Here is a 23395-nt window from a genome sequence, read left to right on the forward strand (position 1 = left end):
AGGATCTTCTGCCACAGCAAGTCTGAACTATGAACTGTGGAGGAGGTGCTGACATCACACTTGAAGAAGTTGAACTAAAACTAGGAAAAGGTTAAGCATGGCTACTTAGAATTAAAACAAAAAAAAGAAATCTGAAAAAAGTCTATTGTTCACTTTTAACAAAATGGCCATCACCAAGGTAATTACATTACATTTGGCTGACACTTTTAACCAAATGGGACTTACAGTACAACATGGTAAAAACATTTAGAGCTTTTAAGAGCAATTCCAACAACAGAATTGTCAGAAGCTTTTGACTCCGCTTGCCCAATTTGAATGTTGCACAATAGTAAAGAAGACTACAATTTCTATCAATTGCCTGCACTCTTTTAGTAAAGAAGACTACAATTTCTATATTGCCTGCACTCTATATTGCCTGCACTCTTTTTGAAGAAATTGACTCATTGTGTCAACCCTCCACACACAAGCCAAATAAGACCTACTGTAGCACTTGGAGATAAACAACTCACATCTACTGTATGTCAAAGTGAAACCCTGCAGTGGAAACCAAACAATCTTTTTCCAAAATGTCACTCTTGCAACAAAATGATACGCACATGCACCATTTTAATTACTTTTTTCAAGTCAGCAACAACACACTGATGTGCTTTATACAAAACACTGTGATGTTTTGAGTCTTATGTGAAACACACACTGATGTGCTTTAGACACAACACTGTGATGTTTTGAGTCTCATGTGAAACACACAGCGATGTGCTTTATACATAACACTGTGCTGTTTTGAGTCTTATGTGAAACACACACTGATGTGCTCTATACAAAACACTGTGATGTTTTGAGTCTTATGTGAAACTCAATAGAATTGCTCCAGTAATCAGCTCACAACTGAAATGCTTCAAGTATATATATAGAAAACTTACAAGTATGCTTGTACTATAAACTATTAAACGTAGTTTACTGAGAATATACTTTAAGTAGGCTATATGATGTGGGAAAAGTGGACTAGAAGTCCATAATTAGTTTATTCACTAGTAGTTAAGTTAACTTATATAATAGTTCTCAGTACAGTTGCAGTACAAAATGAATATTTGACAAAAACTGCTATTATCAACTGAGAAGTGGGTCAATTTAGTCAGAGGAAGTTCTACTGCATGCTGTTCACCTCAACTGCACTTCCTCTGCTTGGTTGGTAAGAGGAGCATCTAGTCTGTTGGCCAAAAAGCTCTGTTTTGGTGTCATCAGACAGAAAACCATTTTTTATTTGACTTTTGAGTCTCCCACATGTATTTGGACGAACTTTAGTCGTGATTTAATAAGAGCTTTGCTACTCACCCATAGAGTTTTGACTGGTGAAGAACTCTGGCAACAATTGTTGTACAGAGTTTCTCCCTGCTGTAGCTTTTAACTTTATCAGAACTTTATCATAGGTGCCTTGGTGCCCCAGAATACTGAAATAATAACTTTAATAATTTGTTTTAAGGGAAACTATTTCTCTGCAGAGTTTCCCCTACAGCTTTAGCGTGTATATTTTACAAAACTCCTCAATCGGTCAGTCTGCCATTTCATGACCATGATCAAGACTTCACATGAGACTCCCTAGACCATGGGTGGCCTAAAAAAACCATCGTTCGACCGGTAATGACGATAATTTAATCATATATAACAGTATGAATCAAATTGATTAACTGAAAAATGTTGCATAGTTTACCTTTAATCTTCTGTCTTTAACTTCCATGGGAAAAATGGACAAATGCTATGATTAACTCAAAGATTCCTCCTAAATCCCACTGGACAATATTTTAACAATGCTTAGGGGGTCTTGAGGGAGGATTTTCAAATGTGATTGACTGAAAGATTTTCAGAAAATGACAAATCTGTAAACACGTTTCTCCTCCCCTTCAAATCTAGGCAACTTGAGCTGTGAGTTGTGATAGTCGAGCTTACAGGCTAATACCGTACTCTCAACTGTGAAAATGAAATGCAAATAAGAAGCATAAGTTAAAAGATTTCACAAATGTTTAATACACATACATTACAATTATATATTTAAATGTGCTGCAATAAACTGTTTTTAAACTGTTATTTTTTTTTACTTATGTGCTGTTATGGATAAAGCGTTTGAAAAATATTATAACCATAAACTATTAATGACACCATTTGCATATCCTGAAGTGAAGACTATGCAATAGTCATGAAGAGGAAACTAAGTTCTCCAAAAGTTTTGATGAAGTGATGCTGTACGAATGGATGGATATACTGAAGTTAGTTATTAGGATTACTTCCTTGGGACAGTTCAGAGGAGTGAAGTACAGTAGCTGGGTCTGTTATTACGGAGTTTACTGTCGGTAATAGCTTGTAGATTGTTTTTCCAGATCTGATCATCTGCAAATTCTCATGTTCATTCACCTCCTCAGGAGAGCCTCTGTTTGAGGTGGGATGCAATCCCTTGTTGTTTTATCCAATATGATTCCAGCTATGCATTCATGCTTTGTACTTCCTCAGTTGGGGTAGCATATGTGAATTTGTTGTGGAGTATCCAAAGAATTTACACCGATTGAGATGTATCTCTTCCTATAAAGTTAGCTCTGAACGTGAGCCTGTAGAAGGACACTCCTTGGACAGACCTCACTGGAGGGATTACGAGTTCCCTTGCCTTCACTTGTGCGATGCTGACTTCAACTCCTCCTGGGTCCTCCATGCAGCAAGAACCTCATCCTCTTTCTCCTCTAACTCTCTTTGCGCTCTTTCACGACATCGTTGCCGAATTTGACTAATGTAGGCATTCACATCCTCCTCATCATCATCATCTCTGCTTGTGTCTCTTCCTTCAGTCTCCCTCCTTGATTGGTATTGCTGTTGTGAGGTTGCACTCTGCCTGAAACTCTCTGAGTAGTCAGAGGTAGCACGATACCTAGAAGCACTGTACTCCACCTCCTCCTCCTCCTCCTCCCTGCTTTGAGAGAATTCATTTCTGGAGTAGTCAGAGGTAGCACGATACCTAGAAGCACTGTACTCAACTTCCTCCTCCTTATCCTCCCTGGTTTGAGAGAATCCATTTCTGGTGTAATCTGAGGTAGCGCGGTACCTAGAAGCGCTGTGCTCAACCTCCTCGTCATCGCTGGTGTGAGCAAATCCATTTCTGGAGTAGTCAGTTGCGTCTGAGGACCCTGTGGGCTCATCTTCATCTACAGGCTCCGGCCTCCTCGAAGGCGGTCTTACGTTTTTTAACCATTCGTCAATACTGCATGTGGCGTCTTTTGATATTCCAGAGAGGTTGAGGCATCCGGAACGTCCATAATCCCGCTTTATTTTCGGGCGAGTCGAAGTAGGAGCGACAGTAGGAGAACTGTATCTACCCGATGTGATGCCAAAAGTGTCCGCCTCTCCCTGCTCCTCGTCTTCGTCTTCGTCTTTTGGCTTCTTCTTTTTGTACAGGGTGCTGCGTTTATTGTCCTCTGTTATCTTCTTCCTCTCATAAGTCGCCATCTTGTCTCTCATCTCCAACTTCATCTCCTTGTCCATGGAGTCCAGCTTGTTCAAGTTGACCTCGTCCTGGAAGAGACTGTACAAGGGCACACTGGTTGTGGTGACTTTCTTCCTGCCAGAAAGACTCGAATACTCTGACAAAGGCCTGGACGTTCCTCCTGCAGAGATCACAGACTCTGCCCGATAGCGAGACTGATAACTTGAGCCGGATGCTCCGCTCAGCATTGATGCCTTGTCATCATCGAGTCCTCGCACTGAGCCGAGCTGTGACCTTGCCCCCACTGAGCCGAGCTGTGACATCCCCCCCAGTGAGCCAAGAACCGAGCCAAGGACACTGCCATCCAACTCCCCTTGTTTCTGCATTAGAGTCTCAACCACAACATTGGAGATCCAGTTCTGGATGCTGGCAAGGTTCACCATGGGTTCCCCATCTGGGGTCTGTAAGGGAGGCATGGGGGGAAGCTGTGGTGGCGGGGCAGGTGGTTGAGAGTGCACGCTGCGTGCCTGAGATTGCCGCGATCTTCCGCTGAGCATGGAAACGCTGTCGTCGGCGGCAACACTAGCAGCAGGGAACGCTCCAGCACAGAAGGCAGACAGCGGAATGCTGCTACTGGCGGACGCCGCGTCGTCCCAGCCACACACCGACTGGCTCTCCTCCAGCGTCTTCCGTGAGCGCTCCAGAAGCTCCTCCCGTCGCTGCCTACGCTTGGCCGTGGCCGAGTCCGCGCCGCGACAAATGTCCAGGAGCTCCGTCTTGTTCTCTTCGCCGCCGTACTTCTTCTGCTGCTTCAACTTCCAGGTTTGGTAGGCGGTCAAGTTAACGTCCTCAAGGGAGGGCGTTGGTGTTTCCCTGTCCTCCTCTCCTTGCCCCCCACCACTGATCACACTTCCTGCGTCACTTCCTGCTTCCTTCTTATTCCAGCCGTAATGAATACGCTTAACCTTCCAGCGCTCCAAGACCGACAAGTCTTTATTTTTCTTGCAAAAGTTATACATGGAGCCGGAGTCTGACATCAAGCTCTCCAGCTCATCGTCGATTTTCTTTCTGCTGTTCTTTGAACCGTTTTCTCCGTCTGTTTCTCCTTCAGATTCCTCGTTCTCTTTGGCTTTGTATCGACTGGCGGCCTGCTCCTCGATTTCTCTCAAGCGCTGCTTCCAAAGGTCCGAGAAGCTGCTGCAGCTGGACTTAGAGGACACGGAGGACACGGTGTCGAAGTCTCGGCGTTTCTTCAGCATTTCCTTCATGGCGCGGACGTCCTCGCTGGTCACGCTGTCGAGGTCCTCTGGCTTAAGCCGAAGCTTCCGTTCACCTTGGACAGACTCCTCGTCATCTCCACACTCGCTCATCAACTGCGCGTCCCACCAGTCCTCGTTCTGGTACTTCTCGTTGCGCCGCTGCCACTCCCGGATCACGGAGTTGATGTCGTCATCATCCTCCTCCTCTCCTTCTTTGCCTGGCAGATCCAGATCATCGGATGGACTCCTTGTGTCTCCTCCGTTGGGACCCGGCTGGATGCCGGCTCTTAGCACTGCTGCCGCAGCCGACGACGCCACGCTGCTCATCACGCTGGCACAATCTCCCTCTTCCTCCATCATGATGGAGTGAGCCTTGACTCCCATGAGACTCTCTTCCTCATCCATCTGGGCAAGAGTGTCAATGACCGAGCACTGACTTAGTGTTTCGTTGTCCTCGTCGTCACGCTCCTCTTGCAGGTTTTCATTCAGTTCACGTAGCTGTTTGATGAAGCCCTCGTTGGGGTTAATGGCACGTTTCTTTCTGATTTCCATCAGAGCGTCCATGATGGTCATATCTTGGAAGATCATGAGGTAGGCAGCTACAAGAACTGCTGAGCGGCTCACTCCCATCATGGAGTCCACCAATACTTTACCTAAAAGACAAACATAGATATTCATTAGTTAAATTACGATGTTATCTATTAATAAAAGATAACATCGGAAAGACCAGGCACTGGTCTGTGAGCCATTTCTACCAACGTAATCAAGAGAATGAGGACAAAATAAAGCAGGAATTAGTACTGGTCGCTCTCACCCCATGTGTAATAGTACTGGCCTTTCACCCCCATATAGTACTGGCCTCTTACCCCCATGTGTAATAGTACTGGCCTCTTACCCCCATATGTAATAGTACTGGCCTTTTACCCCCATGTGTAATAGTACTGGCCTCTTACCCCCATGTGTAATAGTACTGGCCTCTTACCCCCATGTGTAATAGTACTGGCCTCTTACCCCCATATAGTACTGGCCTCTTACCCCCATATAGTACTGGCCTCTTACCCCCATGTGTAATAGTACTGGCCTCTCACCCCCATATGTAATAGTACTGGCCTCTTACCCCCATATGTAATAGTACTGGCCTCTTACCCCTATATGTAATAGTACTGGCCTCTTACCCCCATATGTAATAGTACTGGCCTCTTACCCCCATATAGTACTGGCCTCTTACCCCCATGTGTAATAGTACTGGCCTCTTACCCCCATATGTAATAGTACTGGCCTCTTACCCCCATGTGTAATAGTACTGGCCTCTTACCCCTATATGTAATAGTACTGGCCTCTTACCCCCATATGTAATAGTACTGGCCTCTTACCCCCATATAGTACTGGCCTCTTACCCCCATATGTAATAGTACTGGCCTCTTACCCCCATATGTAATAGTACTGGCCTCTTACCCCTATGTGTAATAGTACTGGCCTCTTACCCCCATATAGTACTGGCCTCTTACCCCCATATGTAATAGTACTGGCCTCTTACCCCCATGTGTAATAGTACTGGCCTCTTACCCCTATGTGTAATAGTACTGGCCTCTTACCCCCATATGTAATAGTACTGGCCTCTTACCCCCATATGTAATAGTACTGGCCTCTTACCCCCATATGTAATAGTACTGGCCTCTTACCCCCATATAGTACTGGCCTCTTACCCCCATATGTAATAGTACTGGCCTCTTACCCCCATATAGTACTGGCCTCTTACCCCCATATGTAATAGTACTGGCCTCTTACCCCTATGTGTGAGCAAAGCTTCATCCAGAAACTCTGCTGCGGAGCGGAAGTGAGGTGAGATGTCCGCAGTGGCGAAGTCGTCCACCTCAATGCCCATATAGGTGATGTCCATTCCGGAATAGAATGCCTGTCCTGTGTAGACGCCCGTCCCGTGACCTGCGTTCAGGATGTGTGTGATGCCCATGCGCTTCAGACGCCCTTTATTCACCGCCACAGACCTGCACAGAGGGCAGTATTGTTCAGTTGGCCCTTTTATGGTGTAAACAGAAGGCAGTATTGTTCAGTTGGCCCTTTTATGGTGTAAACATCATTTATGTTTAGCAGCCGTGGTGTACTGGTTAGGGCTTCGGGCTTGTAACTGGAGGGTTGCCGGTTCGATCCCCGACCAGTCCACCACGGCTGAAGTGCCCTTGAGCAAGGCACCTAACCCCTCACTGCTCCCCGAGCGCCGCTGGTTGGGCAGGCAGCTCACTGCTCTGGGTTGTGTGATTCACCTCACTGTGTGTTCACTGTGTGCTGTGTGTTCATTAATTGGGTTAAATTTGGTTAAATGCAGAGAACTGAATTTCCCTCACGGGATCAAAAAAGTATATATTGTATTCTATTCTATTCTATTATGTTTAAGAGCTTAAGAGGCTTAAGAGAGGAAAGGAAAAATGTCGGTTGAACATAGAATAAAAGTCAAGTGTGATGGTGTCAGTAGAACATAGAACAAAAGTCATAAGCGTGATGGTGTCAGTAGAACATAGAACAAAAGTCATGAGGTGTGATGGTGTCAGTAGAACATAAAACAAAAGCCATAAGGCGTGATGGTGTCAGTAGAACATAGAACAAAAGTCATGAGGTGTGATGGTGTCAGTAGAACATAAAACAAAAGCCATAAGGCGTGATGGTGTCAGTAGAACATAGAACAAAAGTCATGAAGCGTGATGGTGTCTTTTGGAAATAACATCTTGAAATTTTGCATGGTAATATACCCCTCAGGTAAACTGGATAAACCCAGTCTGATCTGCTGGTGATTTGATTTCGCCCTGCAGCTCAGGCCGGAAGGATTTTTCTATCCTACTTCCGTTGCAAATCTGTGGGGACCAATCACAAACTGGCTTATCCACCTGACACACTCGGATCATTGGTCTGATTGGTTGAAGGACTACTACCCAATTGCGTATAGAGTAATTTGAACTGTATCCATTGATCACGCCTCTTCACTTGTGCAGTAGAAAATAAAGCGAAGACTCCCCAGACTAATGTTCGAACTTAAAAGATTGAGCTTGGTCTGGTGATGGCCAGGCCACCCCTCGGGCCCAGACAGACAGGAAGTGAGGATGGCTTACTTTTCTCAGACAGGAAGTGAGGATGGCTTACTTTTCTCCGATGAAGACGTTGGGCCAGACCTCGTCCACGGGGTTGAAGGGGGCCTCCAGGTGATCCTTGACCATCGCCCTCTGGATGTCCAGCACGCAGGGCGTATTGTACGGACTGCGGTCGTCAATCATGTCCTTCACGCGGTTGTACAAATCCTCCACCATGAGCTGCTCTGCACTCTCCAGCATGGACTCAGGAACAGGGGTGATCTTCACTTCCCTTCTGGGCAACTCTGAGCAGAGAAATGTTGTTTTTAACAAGTTTAGTTACGTTTGTTTTATGGAATTAGATTTGTGCCAATAAAATAAAATAAAACTGAATTCAGGTACAGGGGTAATTTTCACATCTTTTCTGGGAAATTCAGAGCGCAGAAATATAGTTTTTTAGCAACGTTTGCTGTATGGAATCAGCTTTGCGCCAATAAAGAAAAACTGAATTCACTAACACTAAAAAATGTCACATCAAATATTTTAAACTTTTAACTTGCAAGCAAAATTATTTGTGCAAAGGTGTGAACCAATGATCTTCCATTTCCTCTCAGCTTTGCGGTAATGCTGCCAGCTCTATCATGTGCACCGCCTGGCTTTTCAGATGCACTTCCGTGATGGTGGACCTGAGCCAGAGGTACGGATCCAGCTCTAAATCCCCAGTGCACTAAGAAGCTGGAGCTGTGAATATCATCCACTTCCCCTCCAGCACCTGCTGGCTGGCAGAGTAAGCAAGCTGAGCGTCGTGTTGAAAGACAGTTGGTTAATAACCTTGTTAGAACTACTCATTTTCATGTTGCCACCCAAAAACAAGCACTATCTCTTTTTTTTTTTACATTACATTACATTTAGCTGACGCTTTTTAACCAAAACGACTTACAACACTATCTGAGGTTTGCCTTCAACGGAAACAAAGCGCACGAATAGCCAGCTCACCCCACTGGAGGCATAGGGCCCCACTCTACTGATGGTGTGGACACATCGGATGGCAACGGGGCATCTCTTCAGGACATCTGCCAAAGCACCCGTTAATCTGTGGCAGATCCTTTTTCCTTCTTGCTATCTGTCTATTCATCCCTGGCATGTCTGTATGTGTGTCAGTTTTTTGTGCATCTCTTGAACCGCTTGTCCAACTTGACTCTTGGCAGGTGTCTTGCTGAGATCACATGTCATTGTTAACGATAATAAGAAATGTGATATAATTAAAACAAGCATTTATCAGCTCTTGTTACTCCCCCCTCCCTCCTCTCTGTTCCCCTGTACACAGCACAGCACTGAGTCACTGCTCACCACCACCAACAACAACACCAACAACAACAACAACAACAACAACAACAACAACAACATGCACTTATATAGTGCTTCTCTTTGGCACCCAAAGTGCTTGACAGTAAAGTAGGCCAAGTGAGTAAGATATGGTTGTGAAACACGCTTTGGGCACCTTGAGAAAGCACTACATGAATGCAGTGTGCTGTTGTTCTGCTTGACCTCAGCAGTGTCTTCAGCCGAGGAGACCCAATGGCAGAGCATATTTGAGTGGCAGTTTGCATATCACACATGAGTGGCAGTTTGCACATTACATTTATTACACTGAAACCTCTAAGTGATTCCCACGTTTTTTCTGAACTATCCAGACAACATTTTTCATTTAATTTCACGTAATATTGTGAATTATTGTTATTATTATTATTATTATTATTATTATTATTGTTATGTTATTATAATAATTATTATTATTATTATTGATTTCACAAAATTAGTTTGATGCCTATTTGCTCATTGTCAGTTTCAGATTTTCTATTCTAATAAATAATGATATACATGGCCATGGACTTTCAGAAAGTGGCGACCTCTAGATTGGGCCTCAAGGTTGAGGTTTCTCCCATGAGTTCTAGAATTCTAGGGTTCTACCCATGAGTTCTAGAGTTCTAGAGTGGAACGATAACTCACCCTCGTTGATGATTTTCTTGGCCGCTATTGCGGAGGAAAGGTGGATGGGTTCCATGAAGATACTCTCAGAGTTGGAGAAGCCTGAGATCATGGAGAACCTGTCCGTCATGGTGGAGAAGCGGTCGGACGCTGTGGAGAGTCTGGGTGACGTGAGGGAACGTTAGAGAGGAACGTGAGACTGAATATCTCATATACTGTATGACTGACTGTGTCTGTGTTACAGAACATCCTTTGTAGTGGACAATCGTCTTGGGGATAGTAGATTCACAACAGGCTTGTGCGAAATTCAGAATTGAATTGAGAATTACTCCTAAATTCCAATTCAATTGTTGAATTTGAATTCAAGATCAATTCAAGATGGCATAAATAAATCAAATGCCACATACAGTGTATACACAGGATGTGTGTGTGTGTGTGTGTGTGTGTGTGTGTGTGTGTGTGTGTGTGTGTGTGTGTGTATTTGTATTTAACACATTTAAATCAACCGTTAATTATTTAATATGATTGTGGTGAAGTTCAGAGCATTGGTATGGAAATCTACAGCCAGCCAGCATCTGATTTCAAAGACAACGAGAATACCAATTACTGTAAGTGTGATTATTAGTACAGTCCCTATGGACATGAGTACAGTACAGTACCTGCTTATCAATACAGTCCCTATGGACATGAGTACAGTACCTTATCAATACAGTCTCTATGGACATGAGTACAGTACAGTACCTGCTTATCAATACAGTCCCTATGGACATGAGTACAGTACAGTACCTGCTTATCAATACAGTCTCTATGGACATGAGTACAGTACCTTATCAATACAGTCTCTATGGACATGAGTACAGTACCTTATCAATACAGTCCCTATGGACATGAGTACAGTACCTGCTTATCAATACAGTCCCTATGGACATGAGTACAGTACAGTACCTGCTTATCAATACAGTCCCTATGGACATGAGTACAGTACCTGCTTATCAATACAGTCTCTATGGACATGAGTACAGTACCTGCTTATCAATACAGTCTCTATGGACATGAGTACAGTACCTTATCAATACAGTCTCTATGGACATGAGTACAGTACCTTATCAATACAGTCTCTATGGACATGAGTACAGTACCTTATCAATACAGTCTCTATGGACATGAGTACAGTACAGTACCTGCTTATCAATACAGTCTCTATGGACATGAGTACAGTACCTGCTTATCAATACAGTCTCTATGGACATGAGTACAGTACCTGCTGGGAGACGGACAGCGGAGATAGTGGGACTGTATGCTCTTCACTCGGTCCTCTGGTTCTTCCTCAGGAACCACAGCCTCCTCTCCTCCTCCACCATCAGGAACCACCTCCTCTTCTCCTCCACCATCAGGAACCACATCCTCGTCTTTCTCAGGAGTTGCCATTTTGAAGCGACCGTAGGTCTATATCACCTGACAACAACAAAGGCATTTTCAACATATCAGTAAACAAATCACTGAGAATGCAAGAAGCCGTGAGTATGCAAACCATTGAGAAATCAAAAAGCGTATTTTTCCTACTTGTGGCTGTTAAGGAGGCTTTACATCCTTTCATCTGATAAAGCTGTACTATGGATCCAATGAAACGTTTAAATTATATTTTACCTTACCTCCTACTTCGCCTAAACTTTACAAACTGACGATAAACAGCATCACAGTCAGGACTCAATGTGTGTGCTGTAACCTCAGGACTCAATGTGTGTGCTGTAACCTTTGCTGTAAATACATTTCCACATTTTTCAAACTGCATTTAAAAAAAAAAAAAAAAAACTTTGCAGGTGTTGCTGCTTCTGTTTATCACAATAAACGTTGGTTTCGTCTTCGCCTCTCGTCGCTGATTGGCCTGACATGTTTCTTGTCTGAGGGAAACTGTTATGAACTGTGCTGTTCCAGACTAATTCTCCCTGAAAGAAGATCTAGGTGCCCGGGCCCTGGGCAGCATTAAGCAGCCAAAGCTTGTAAATCCACACATGCTACAGGAGGCCTGGTGTGCCTGCCAGTCACGTGGTCTGCCTCATCCAGGTTTGTGACAGAACAGTAACTTTACAGATGACTGGGAGGCTTGATTGGTGTGTGTGTAGCTGTTTATAGCTATTCCCTAATTTAAGGAGGTCACCACGCACGTAGCCCCCCTTATCTGAGTTGTGTCTGTAAAAGCCACAAAGGCACATGGACTGTGCTCACTCCACCAGCCCCCTTTGCAGTCCTGGAGAGAAACCAGCCATCTGATTACACAGGCTTCTGTTGGCGCACAGTGCACCAACATGGCAGAGGACAGGAGATGTGCTCTTTAGATTTGTTTTTCTACATTTATTCAGCTATCTTAATAGTCAATTGATTTGAACATTTACACACTTCAATGATATCAACATAATCTGTGTGGTAATGCAAATTTAATCAAACGTAGGTCTACCAACGGGCCTTGGGAATAGCCTATCCAAATAGGAGGCTGTTGTCTTGTCACCAGAAAAAGTGATATCTTTGAATCCCTGGCTTGAAGTAACTTATTAGAATGAAATCAAGTGTCAGCTATTAAATGAACACAGAACAACATCCTGTTCTGGTTAGTGTTCCCACTGGAGTAGACTCAGTACGCCATCAGTACGTGTTCAAAACAATCAACTTCAATCCACTATTCAAATGGCCTACAGTGTAATTCTGGACAACAGAAAACCAAGCTTGGAACCCAACGACATTTTGGTAACTTTTTGCTTCAAACTATATAAAAAGATCCTACCCCCTTAAAAACAGACATTTCAGAGCCAAAATTTTGTTTCAATCTCTGTGTGATTCTCCACATCCCTTCAACAGAACCCCCTTCAACTTAATAGAGTTCAACTTCACATTGATATTTCAATAGAAATACAAAGGTAGAAATGGTAGACAGTTAAGCACCCTACATTTTGTCTTGCACTGCTTCAACTTCAACTCCAATGAAAGTGTGTCTACTCAATCTATTCTTTTGTTCCTTATTTCTCCTAAATAGGTCAGAAATGCGGTAATAAACAAAATAATAATGTATTTCTGTGACACAGCAACATTTCCCTCGGAGCTAATTGTGCTTAATTTTAACTGCTCTCCTGCCAGTGTTGCTATTCATAGCCTCAGACAGCTGTGATGAGCGCTCAGCGACACCACCATGACAGCTGAAAGAGGCGCTCAGATAGCGTGAGAAACTGCAGCAGTACGGCATTAACACAGCACCTCAATCCAATGTTCTCCCCAAACTTTACAGTCCTCACAGTTTCTAGTCTTGGAGTAGAATACCCGCACATACACTCACCTGTCAGTGTGTTGTGTTCCTCTAGGTTTGGAATAGGGTCATGGAGGGTGGTGTTTAACTGAAGCCAGAGGGGTCTGTCATCCACCCAGAAGGGTCCTCTCAGTCAAGAGACATTCCTGATAGGCCAGCCCCCTAGCGACACACGACACCTCTATGACATCAGAGTTCTGGCAAGGGTGAAGAAGTGTCTGGGCCTGGTACTACTAAAGGCCTACTAAGAATAAAAACCTTTTAGAAGTGAGTGAGCCCAACCCACTCACTCTTAGACACATACAAACCCAAATAGACTTGACTCAGACACATTCAAATTCTGAATAAAATTGATTCTGGTTACATCAGACTAGCTACTAGATATCTGGGTGGAGTTGTGCCAAAACAAGTCAAATCTGTTGAGCAGCCATGTGGTTCATGGACTACCAAATCTTCCACACATGATCATACCAACACTCTTCTTGCAGTATTCATTCATAAATTTAGCTTCCTATGAATAGAGTTCTTGATACTGTTTCCTCACAATCTTTACCAGGAACTTACCCAAAGCATTAATAGGCTCACTTACTCTCAATACAAATCAGTAGGAAGGGTATGAACTTTATTCTGTTAATAAACTCGCAAACTGTTGACGTGAAACCTTCTGAATGTAATTCACGGCAGCAAACAGCTAACAGTATATTACACCAGTCCCGAAAGTGTTGTACTGTAATTGTTTGTCTAGTACTCAACTCAACAGGACTAACAGAAGCATGTCATTTCTTCTTTCAGCTTCAGATGAAATTTCAGATAGCCTACTGCAATTCTTAACAAAGTTTCACAGCATATTCACTTCACAGTTTCGATATGTGCAATACAACAGCTTGGGAAATCCATTGTTCTTTCAGAAATGTCAGCCAACCAGTTATCAGTATTTAAGAGCTACCAAGTGACTTAGGGGAGTTTCATTCACCTGTGCTTTTTATCAAAGGAAGAAAATAAATGCCTTTCACACAGAGCTGGTAGAAGTAATGCCATGATTGGGTCATGGTGACACTTTATTCTGGAAATGTCCTATCTAGGCGCAATCAGACACACCGTGTTTTTAAAAAAAAAAAAAACATGATTGGATAATGTTCTGGAATATCAAAGTGGTAGGGGTCCGGTATCAAACACAAATGAACAACAACAACAAAAAAAAACATATTTAAAAATAGTATTTCCTTTGGCACTCTTGACCCCTCCAACTTGGCCATGGAAAAGTTCTGAGATCATTTGTTACTCCTGTATTCAGGTAAGATGGTGCACGACATCCAAACTAACTCAGTCGCCATTGACATCATGAGGAAAAGAGTTCCAAGTCAGCTCAGTTCCCGCCTTCACCGTCCTAAGAAAGAAAAGTGTCGCACATATGGACAACGTTTAGCTCGCTTGATTTATCAGTTAGCACAAATGATCGTTACGCTAAATAACAGGCGGACAGGTTTACTGCTTACCTGCTTGTGAAGAAAGCCAGAAGCGGAAACTTGGGGTCATGTGTGTCGACGAAGACATTCTGTACGAAGAGGTTAGGGCTACCACTGCTCTGTTGACAAACACACACACAAACAAGCACGCACCATGATTACTACACTTTCTGAAACGATCGTCTTAGGATTCCTACTATTCCTCCACACTGGACACAAAGGGGTGTGGTGGGGGGGCAAGGGTAGGGGGGGGTTTGATTTTTAGATTTTACATTGCAGAATTGTCAGGTCATATCTTCATTACAGTCTATGCTAAATCAATCAATATTCAGGAGTATGAATGAAGTTGAAACTTGAACTTGAATTTTACCAGCACCAAACCAACCCGACATCAGTATACATAGTTACGAAATATATAATAATAGTAATAATAATAATAATAATAGTAATAATAATAATAATAATAATCTTACATTGATGAACCTTCCGATATTTCCCTCTTTTGTAGCGTCCAGGTAGTAGTTCTGCTTGGAGCAGGTGTATTTCCGCACGTCCTCGTGAGAGCCCGTCCTCAGTTGGAGTTTCTTCGTCTTCTCCTCCTTCTTCACCTCCTCCTTCTTCACCTCCTCCTTCTCCTCCCGCTGGGGTTCTCCTCCCATCTCCATCTCCTCCTCCTCCGTCGTTTGAGCTGACAAAGCAACAGACCATTTGCACACAAAAAACATCGTTAAATATGTCCAAGACATTGAAAGATGTGACTGTAAATGACTAATAAATGAAATGCATACGTCCAAAACATATCACCTCCTTTCCCAGCCGGCACGAGACTCTCTTGACCCTGAAGAGACATGGCAAAGGTCAGAGGGCGCATCAGATACGCATCCTCAAATCAGAGAAGTTGGGACATTGTGTAAAATGCAAATAAAAACATAATGTGACAATATAAGTCTCATAAACGCATATTTTGCAGAAGAAAATGACATCGACAACATATCAAATGTTGAAAATGAAAATTTGACTATGTCATGGAGAATATATGTTCATTTTGAATTTGAAGCCAAGAACATGTTTAAAAAGAACGGGAAAAATCCCACGAGTTTTCATATAGATCTCTGTCTTTCGAGATCAAGTACTGTCGGTGCAAAACATTTTTTATTTATGTATGTATGTATGTATGTATGTATGTATGTACAGTATGTATGTATGTATGTATTTATTTATTTATTTATACGACGGTTTTACCTAGCTCAAGTTGCTACAGCTAGCAGCCAGGATGCTACAGTGCTACACTGTGGGGGCATATGATGTCCCTGAGCTCCCATTTACAGCTAGCAGCCAGGATGCTACAGTGCTACACTGTGGGGGCATATGATGTCCCTGAGCTCCATCTACATGCCCCCAGAGGTACAGTAATGTCCCGCTTATAGGCCGCAGTGTGTATAAGCCGCAGGACAGTGTTTTATGCAAGTTAAAAGAAACAAAGCCATGTTAACACCATATTAACTGCCCACCCTGTATTAATCTCATTGCTGAAGACATTTTGCTAAATCAATGTACCGGTATAAGCCGCGGCTAATAGTGGGGAAATGACGGTAGCGCTGCAGCAGCCTTGGCTGTGAGATCCATGTGTGAACTCGACGCATTTCCTCTTTAATATGCGACACGTTGGGAGTGAGACTGTGTTGAAACGAAACCAGCCGCCAATTTGGAAGAGACATCTCAAAATTAATTTGAACTAGTTTGTGAGAGACCTTTAGAGATAGACGCTACCGCTATATTCAAACAATCTGACGAGGAGGCTGCGTCCAAACTTGGGATTGTGTGCCCGTGTGTGCCGATGTCATGGGTCATGGGTCATGGGTCATGGGTGGGGTTGGCAGCGCGTCATATGTGCTGCCACGTGTCCTACAGTATGGCACATGCGTCGCTGTGCCCACATGGCCCGCGGGGATTATCGCTTTCACACATGACGCCATGTCCCAGCAGCGTAACTTCACCATAGACGCAGACACATAGATTATTTTAACATCCCCCGGGGAATAATCATTTCCACACATCACTCCATGCTCCAAATGAAGGGACTTTAAATAATCTTTATCTTCATTTACGTAGAAGCCATGCTACTGACCAGTATTGACCCTGCAGAGGTGTGTGTGTGTGTGTGTGTGTGTGTGTGTGTGTGTTGGCGTGACTTCATGACGCGTTAACTTGCCTCTGTCTGGACAGTGTCTTTATCGCCCTCTGCTGGCAGAGCTGGGTGGTCTGCGGGCCCCTGGATGACGGGGATGTGGGAGGGGGAGCAAGGATCTGTTGCAGCCGCCGCAGACGACCCGGGCGGCTGTAATGGCGGAAGAGTCCATTCTTCGACCACCTCCACCTCGTCATCTGAGAACGCCTCCTCCCGAGTAGACTTCAGAACAGGCGACTCCTTGGAATTCTGCTCTGTTCTAAGAACCACACCTGAGAAGAAAAGGTTCCATTGAGAACGCCTCTGTCCCAAAAGGTTATGACCAGTTTGAGGAGGTCAAGTATTATCCACTGTTTAATCAGTTTATCAATAAAATGCCCCAATATCTTTGACAGACATCTGACAATGAGTAAAAGAATGTACGATGAGTGAAGTCCGCCGAACATGAACTAAGGCTAATTAGATAGATTAGATAACTTGGCTAACTGGGTTTCAAAGGGTCAGCAGTGTGCCCATCCCCCATGCTATAGATCATGCACAGAGCTTGTGTAGCTTTAGATCATGTACAGAGCTTGTGAAGCTGTAGGTCATGTACAGAGCTTGTTTGTTGCTCATGAGCTAAATTAAATTAGGAGCGCGTGATCTTCACTATACTGTGTGCATGCTAGCTGTGGGTCATTGTAAAGAGCTTGTTTGTTGCTCATGGGCTAAATTAAATCAGGGCCTGTGACCTCTTCCCCTTGCAGAGGATATGGACACCGCACAGCACATCTCCTTCCTCACCTGCGTACGTGCAAACAAAGGTCCCGACATCAAGGTCGTCACGGCAGCGAACTCCCCACCCCCGGTCAGGTGTGCGGAACACCTGCAGACGAACCCGAACGCCGTGCTGGACCACGCGGTTCAGACAGCTGTACGGATCACACCCACACCACGGACTGCACTCATAGAGCCTGCACACACACACACACACACACACACACACAAATAATCAAACAAATAAATAAATAAATAATCAAAAAAACAAATAACGAAACAAATGAAAGCGTAAAAAAGCATAATATTGCATGGTTGGCCATTTTCGCCGTGGAAGGACAAATACAGTATGTGTGTGTGTGTGTGTGTGTGTGTGTGTGTGTGTGTGTGCATGCACATTTCAGGACTACTTCAGGAGCAGCATTCATAGAGCGCTGCAGTTCGCTGGTGTTTGGTGAAGATAGCTTTCTCCCGTACCTCTTAAAGAATTCAACCCCTAAAAAGCAGCACTGCACCTGCACACCTTCTTTGCAGGTGCAGCTTTTTAGGGGTTGAATTCTCAGTTACACATTCTCTAATCTGGAATAGTCTTACACCGAAAACAGAACTTTTTTTCTGACCCATGGGTCATGTGTTTGTGTGTCACACATCATCCTGGATGTGATTTTGTACTGCGTTGTGATAGTCTGTTAAAGGCCGTCTTTATCGACATGAGTGCAGTTAGTGGGTAGATCCTCATTACTTAGTTCACAGAGCACTCTGGTGGAGTGAATGCTATCGCTCCTTGTAGTACTACGGCTGTCCTTAGTTGGGAAAAAGGAGATTCTGTGAAGAAGTTATCCTGTCATTCTAACATATTAGATTCTGTGAAGAAGTTATCCTGTCGTTCTAACACATTAGATTCTGTGAAGAAGTTATCCTGTCGTTCTAACACATTAGATTCTGTGAAGAAGTTATCCTGTCGTTCTAACACATTAGATTCTGTGAAGAAGTTATCCTGTCGTTCTAACACATTAGATAGATCAGCATAGTGTGTAGCGGTTCGCTCTTTACAGCTCGAGAGTCACAGCTCTATCAGCAGTGGTAACTATTTTGGGTGTTAATACTCCACAAGGGGAACTATTGAGCCCTGTGGTAAGGCATTTTTGCCCTGAAAGAAAAGGAAATATATGTTGATATGTGTGTGTGCAGTTTGGGACCACTTCAAGAATCTCCATAGAGTGCTCCTGTTCATTGGATGCTTGACAAGTATTGTATTGTATTGTAAACTATTGCCATTTGTGTGTTTTAATTATTACTTCTTTTACACTTTTACACTATTGCCCTTAATGCTTTTCTTTAAATGTTAAACTATTCTATTAAATATACGCCGCAGGTGTTGGACCGTAATATGTCCATAGGTTGAGAAGCCCCCCTAGTGGCCGTTAGCTGTAAAAACACACAGATTAGCCGCATTGTATAAACCGCAGGGTTCAAAGCATGGGGAAAAAGCCGCAGCTTATAGTCTGGAAACGACGGTATATAACTTATTTAGCTTGACTTGAGTTGACTCTGTGATCAGTTGTAGCAAGGCGAGAGTAGCGTAATTTCCCGACTACATGCGGGTAGTTCCTGTGTGAGTGTGTGTGCTCACCCTGTGGGAACAGGCTGCTGCAGCCTCTGGTGTGTGTAGAACTGCGCCGGCTCATCAGCGGCCTTCTGTGAGAGCTGCAGACACGCGCAGCTGCGGACGTCCACGCAGCCGTCGGTGCAGTCGCAGCACGCCGAGAAGAGCTCGCCCGCGCTGAGGAAGCAGCCGTGAGGCCAGCGCTCTCTCCGGTACCGGAACTCGGCAGGCTGCGAGGAGTCCACCTCGTTGCACAGCTGCACGGCGACGGACTCGACGCCCCGACTCAAGTCCCGCTTGCAGAGCGTCGCCGCCGTCACGGGCAGCCGCTCGGGCCGCACGGCCGCGTGGAAGCTGAAGTTCCACGGCTGGAGCACGCCGAACACCTGAGTCTGCCGTAGGTACTCCAGCACCTCCTCGAAGCTGCGCAGCTCGCGCCCGCATGGCGCGCTGTACACCACCTCCTCGCCCTCCCCCGCCTCCTCGTCGTCGTGGGTGATCTGCGTGGGCACGAGCTCTGTGCTGGAGAAGCGCGTCATGCCGGCGCACTGGCGTCGGAACTGGCACAGCAGCGGCGCCCGCAGGGGGTTGTGACCCAGGAAGTGATCCGGGTGGGAGGGCAGGACGACCACGCAGGCTACGCTGCAGTCGTGGGGCAGGAAGGCGGGGTGCGGAGAGCACAGCGGCCCCAGGGCGCTCTCGGCGCTGTACGGCGGCGGCGACAGCAGCATCACGTCAAAGATGTCGGGCGGCGACAGCGGAGTGACCGGCTCCTTAAGGGGCTGGTAGCTCGCCAGCTCAAACTCCTGGCTGTCCTCATAACTGGGGAAACATAAACCCGGATCATTCATACTTTACAAACATTCATGCATACTTCATACAGACTTCATGAGGGAAAAATGGTTTCGGTGTTTTGAGGGATTGTTGCAGCCTGAATTCGCTAAATAATTGATGCAAGTCGCTAGATCTACTAAAAAATTGATGCAAGATGCAATGGATTTTGTTTCCGAAGAGAGGCGAGATAGGGAAACTGATAAGTGTGCTATCTTTATTCTACTGAGAAAGGAAGTCACACTGCTGAGTAACAAGGAGTACAAAAACATCTAACAAAATACGCTGGATATGTACAGTACACTACCGTTCAAATGAACGGTTCCATGTCCCTGTTTTCATCGTCAATGTTTTAAATAACTGCTGTAGAAAGAAATGGCTGATCTTTAATGCAATATCTACATAATGCATACAGTTGCCCATTATCAACAACCATCCACCCAATGTTCCAAAGGCACATTCGGTTTACTAATCGGATCATTTTAAAAGGCTAACTGAAAAATGACCCTCCTGTAATTAGCCAATACTACAGAAGAAGAAGAAGAAGTATTCATGGGTTTCATCAGGTCCCTTTCCACAGGTGTATACAATCAAGCACCTTGATTATCAATGCAGACTGCATGGTGCTTGATTGTATACACCTGTGGAAAGGGACCTGATGAAACCCATGAATACTTCTTCTTCTTCTTCTTCTTCTGTAGTATTGGGCGGCTGGACATGCCGGAGTACACCCAGCAACGCTTCGTCTGACATCACCGTGAAAAGGGCTAATTATGTAAGCACACTGATCTCAGCTGGTGTTGTGTATAATGGAGTGGCATGGATATGTCTAAGTCAGTTTTTCCAGTCTTTACTGCCTTTGTGACTAAGGCACGCCAAGGCCCCCCTGAACTCCTTCCTGCACACACACACACACAAGACATTGTTTCATTCATCAATGTTGAATGATTTACCAATGCCTAGGTCAGAGGTAATAAATACTGTAGCTACCTGGATTTAAATGTGGAACAAAAATATGTTTTTAATTTGGATTAGAGTTTTGGTTATCCAACAGGGTGTGTTATTGAGATTCTGCATACTTAATGTGAGGAAATATAATTTTGGTAAGCTCACAACAGTCAGCCCAGGCAACACAGGTATTCTTTATAGATCAGTGGAAGTGAGTAATAGAAAAGGGGCGGCCATTTTGAGATCGCTTTAGGAGATCTATTGTTGCTGCTGATGTATCTATCCATCTATCCATATCTATATCGATCTCTCTCTCTATCTCTCTATCCATCCATATCTCCAGTGACCTGATATCTATGTGAAAAATGTTCAGATTTCTCCTTTAATATTCATGTGGGTGCCAAATAAGCGTGAAGGCCACTAGATATCTGCTAAAATTGGCCATTTTATTCTCCAGCCTAATTATAGGGTTGTTAAGGGGCTTGTAAAACAGCAACTGAGTAAACAAATACATCAAAGAAAAAGATACTCAACCTTATATGTGGGTCAGTAACCATACCCTCCAGCAATCCCACTGACAACTGCTCTTCCTTGAATGACAGTTGTAAACAGCCCAAATCAGACTTTAAGTAATCTGTCAACCAAAATACAACATTGTGGTTAACTGTTTTCTAATTCATGTCAGCAAACCAGTGAATATTAACAGTCTATTGAGACAGACCAAACGGCATTCAAGACATTTAGAAATGCTTGGACTGCATACCTTCGCCGATGACCACTTGTTCAATGGCATAATTCTTCAAGTTCCAAGCTTCAGTCATCTCACAGTCCTGGAGTAAGTTCAGGCCCTGAAGATACTCTATAATGAACACATAAAACAACAACACATGAACATGGAAGGCAGCGATAGGCCAGATCCACATTTCAATAGCGCATCAGTGTACTGCCTACTTTCTGTATTCAGTTGGGGACGAGCAACCAAGAGAGGGCCGAGTTGTCACATGGGGCAAATTCAAACGGTTCACAGCTCCAAAACCACCGGCACAATAGGAGCCATTTATTTATGTTGGGGTTTAATACAAGCTCCTGAAATATTCATTTATTTTGTTTTGGACCTTTTATCTCTTTGTTTTTTTCTGTTTTGGTGGGCATTGATTATAGCATGATGGTGTGCTTCTCTGCAGGATAGCTGTAATATTCAGGCGGTGCAGGCGCTACAGGTCAGGAGTAGCTGGATGTGGGCCCACACAGTCACTAACCACATTCTGCTGAACTCATGTTCAAAACAGTACTTACTATACTTACTAACTACTTACTCCCTCCTCAACTCTAAGAGAAGGAGGTAGCTTAAGAGGAGGAGGTAGCTTATTGCACAGCACACTTAAGTTTAATAGCACTTTGCCAGCCTGGTCTTGGCACATCCCAGTGTGTTATTTTTGTACATCTTATCAGCCATGTTGCCCTGACTGCCATCTGTGATCTGTCCCTGGTCACCTGTGATCTGTCCCTTGAGTGGCATACGCTGTCTATTTTAAACAATGCCCACTGCACTGCCCAATACGTCATAGCCTATACTGTGTGCGGTGCACTACCTGTGTAGAACTGTTCACATTGCACTGCTCTGATTGTTGCACTTCTGCTTAGACGCTAACTGCGTTTCATCGTCTCTGTACTTGTATTCTGCACAATGGCAAAGTTGAATCCAATGTAATTCAATATAATTTAAGGTTCTTCTTTCAGGTTTGCTGTGCTTAACACATGACACACACACACACACACACACACACACACACACACACACACACACACACACACACACACACACACACACACACACTGACAACAAATAAACCACTGACATAAGAGAACATCCCCTTCTGAATACCAAGCTCCACCATAACATCATTGTGGAACTGCACACGGTGCCTGCAGCCATGCCTTGTAGTTACCTTTGTCTGATGCGGTGTTCGTCTTGATTGACTCTCTTAGTCCGGCCAGATGTTGTAGTAACATCTCAAACACATGGTCCACATCCACATTTCCCCAAAATGCCTTCGCTTTCTCTACAATTGCAAACCTTAATGTCACTCGAGAAATCAAAGACCGTGCCTTGTTGGTAAGGTTAGTAGTAGCCTACAGACGTCAACATTAAACAATTCAATAATATGAACGAAATAGTGTGCCTCACCGATTTTAAGCGATGTAATTTCTTTGTCGTCCATTGTTTGGAAAGAATCTCGACTTAGAACCCACGTAAAATTGCCACACGGACCATCTAACGTTGCATAGTTAGCTGTTAGCTAGGAAACGTAAACAAGTCTAAGCATCATCAGTTAACTTGGCTGTCTGTTGCCTGTTGCACAGGTACGTAATGTCTAGATCCCCAGACAGGTTCTGAACTGGTTTAACATGCAGGGAAGGACCATATAATACATTGCTAACGATAACTTTCTAATAGTCCCTGGTGGCGGCAAACATTTTGATTGTCTCGCGTTATGAATGGAATTTGATGTC

The 23395-nt window shown here is 44.2% G+C and overlaps 2 protein-coding genes across 2 annotated transcripts; both read right to left on the reverse strand.

Annotated features, from left to right (window-relative positions):
* Positions 1 to 1713: 1713 nt before the first annotated feature.
* dusp27 (dual specificity phosphatase 27) lies at positions 1714 to 11235 on the reverse strand. Its single transcript, XM_062528367.1, has 5 exons — positions 11053 to 11235; positions 9813 to 9952; positions 7876 to 8107; positions 6511 to 6728; positions 1714 to 5375 (listed from the first exon to the last, which is right to left on the reverse strand). Exons 1-5 carry the CDS (start codon positions 11217 to 11219, stop codon positions 2656 to 2658), a joined length of 3477 nt encoding a protein of 1158 aa, XP_062384351.1. The 5' UTR covers positions 11220 to 11235; the 3' UTR covers positions 1714 to 2655.
* Positions 11236 to 14126: 2891 nt separating this feature from the next.
* setdb2 (SET domain bifurcated histone lysine methyltransferase 2) lies at positions 14127 to 23395 on the reverse strand. The gene is made up of 11 exons (XM_062528349.1): positions 23070 to 23395; positions 22831 to 22944; positions 21645 to 21740; positions 21416 to 21515; positions 19130 to 19924; positions 17524 to 17693; positions 16765 to 17012; positions 15357 to 15390; positions 15026 to 15240; positions 14583 to 14671; positions 14127 to 14473 (listed from the first exon to the last, which is right to left on the reverse strand). The coding sequence occupies exons 1-11, from the start codon at positions 23101 to 23103 to the stop codon at positions 14410 to 14412; spliced, it is 1959 nt and encodes a 652-aa protein (XP_062384333.1). The 5' UTR covers positions 23104 to 23395; the 3' UTR covers positions 14127 to 14409.

The sequence above is a fragment of the Sardina pilchardus genome, chromosome 23 (genome assembly GCF_963854185.1).
Source record: "Sardina pilchardus chromosome 23, fSarPil1.1, whole genome shotgun sequence".
Lineage (NCBI taxonomy): Eukaryota > Metazoa > Chordata > Actinopteri > Clupeiformes > Clupeidae > Sardina > Sardina pilchardus.

Excerpts from the sequence above, each read along its gene's own strand:
- dusp27 (XM_062528367.1), bottom strand. The coding sequence starts at position 11,219 with ATGGCAACTCCTGAGAAAGACGAGGATGTGGTTCCTGATGGTGGAGGA. Across the intron at positions 9,953-11,052 it reads CGCTGTCCGTCTCCCAGCAG|ACTCTCCACAGCGTCCGACC; the intron begins GTACTGTACTCA and ends CACGTCACCCAG. Across the intron at positions 5,376-6,510 it reads AGCTTTGCTCACACATAGGG|GTAAAGTATTGGTGGACTCC; the intron begins GTAAGAGGCCAG and ends TTTGTCTTTTAG.
- setdb2 (XM_062528349.1), bottom strand. The coding sequence starts at position 23,103 with ATGGACGACAAAGAAATTACATCGCTTAAAATCG. Across the intron at positions 17,694-19,129 it reads CAGCAGCCTGTTCCCACAGG|GCTCTATGAGTGCAGTCCGT; the intron begins GTGAGCACACAC and ends GTGTGTGTGCAG. Across the intron at positions 14,672-15,025 it reads ATATCGGAAGGTTCATCAAT|AGCAGTGGTAGCCCTAACCT; the intron begins GTAAGATTATTA and ends GTTTGTCAACAG.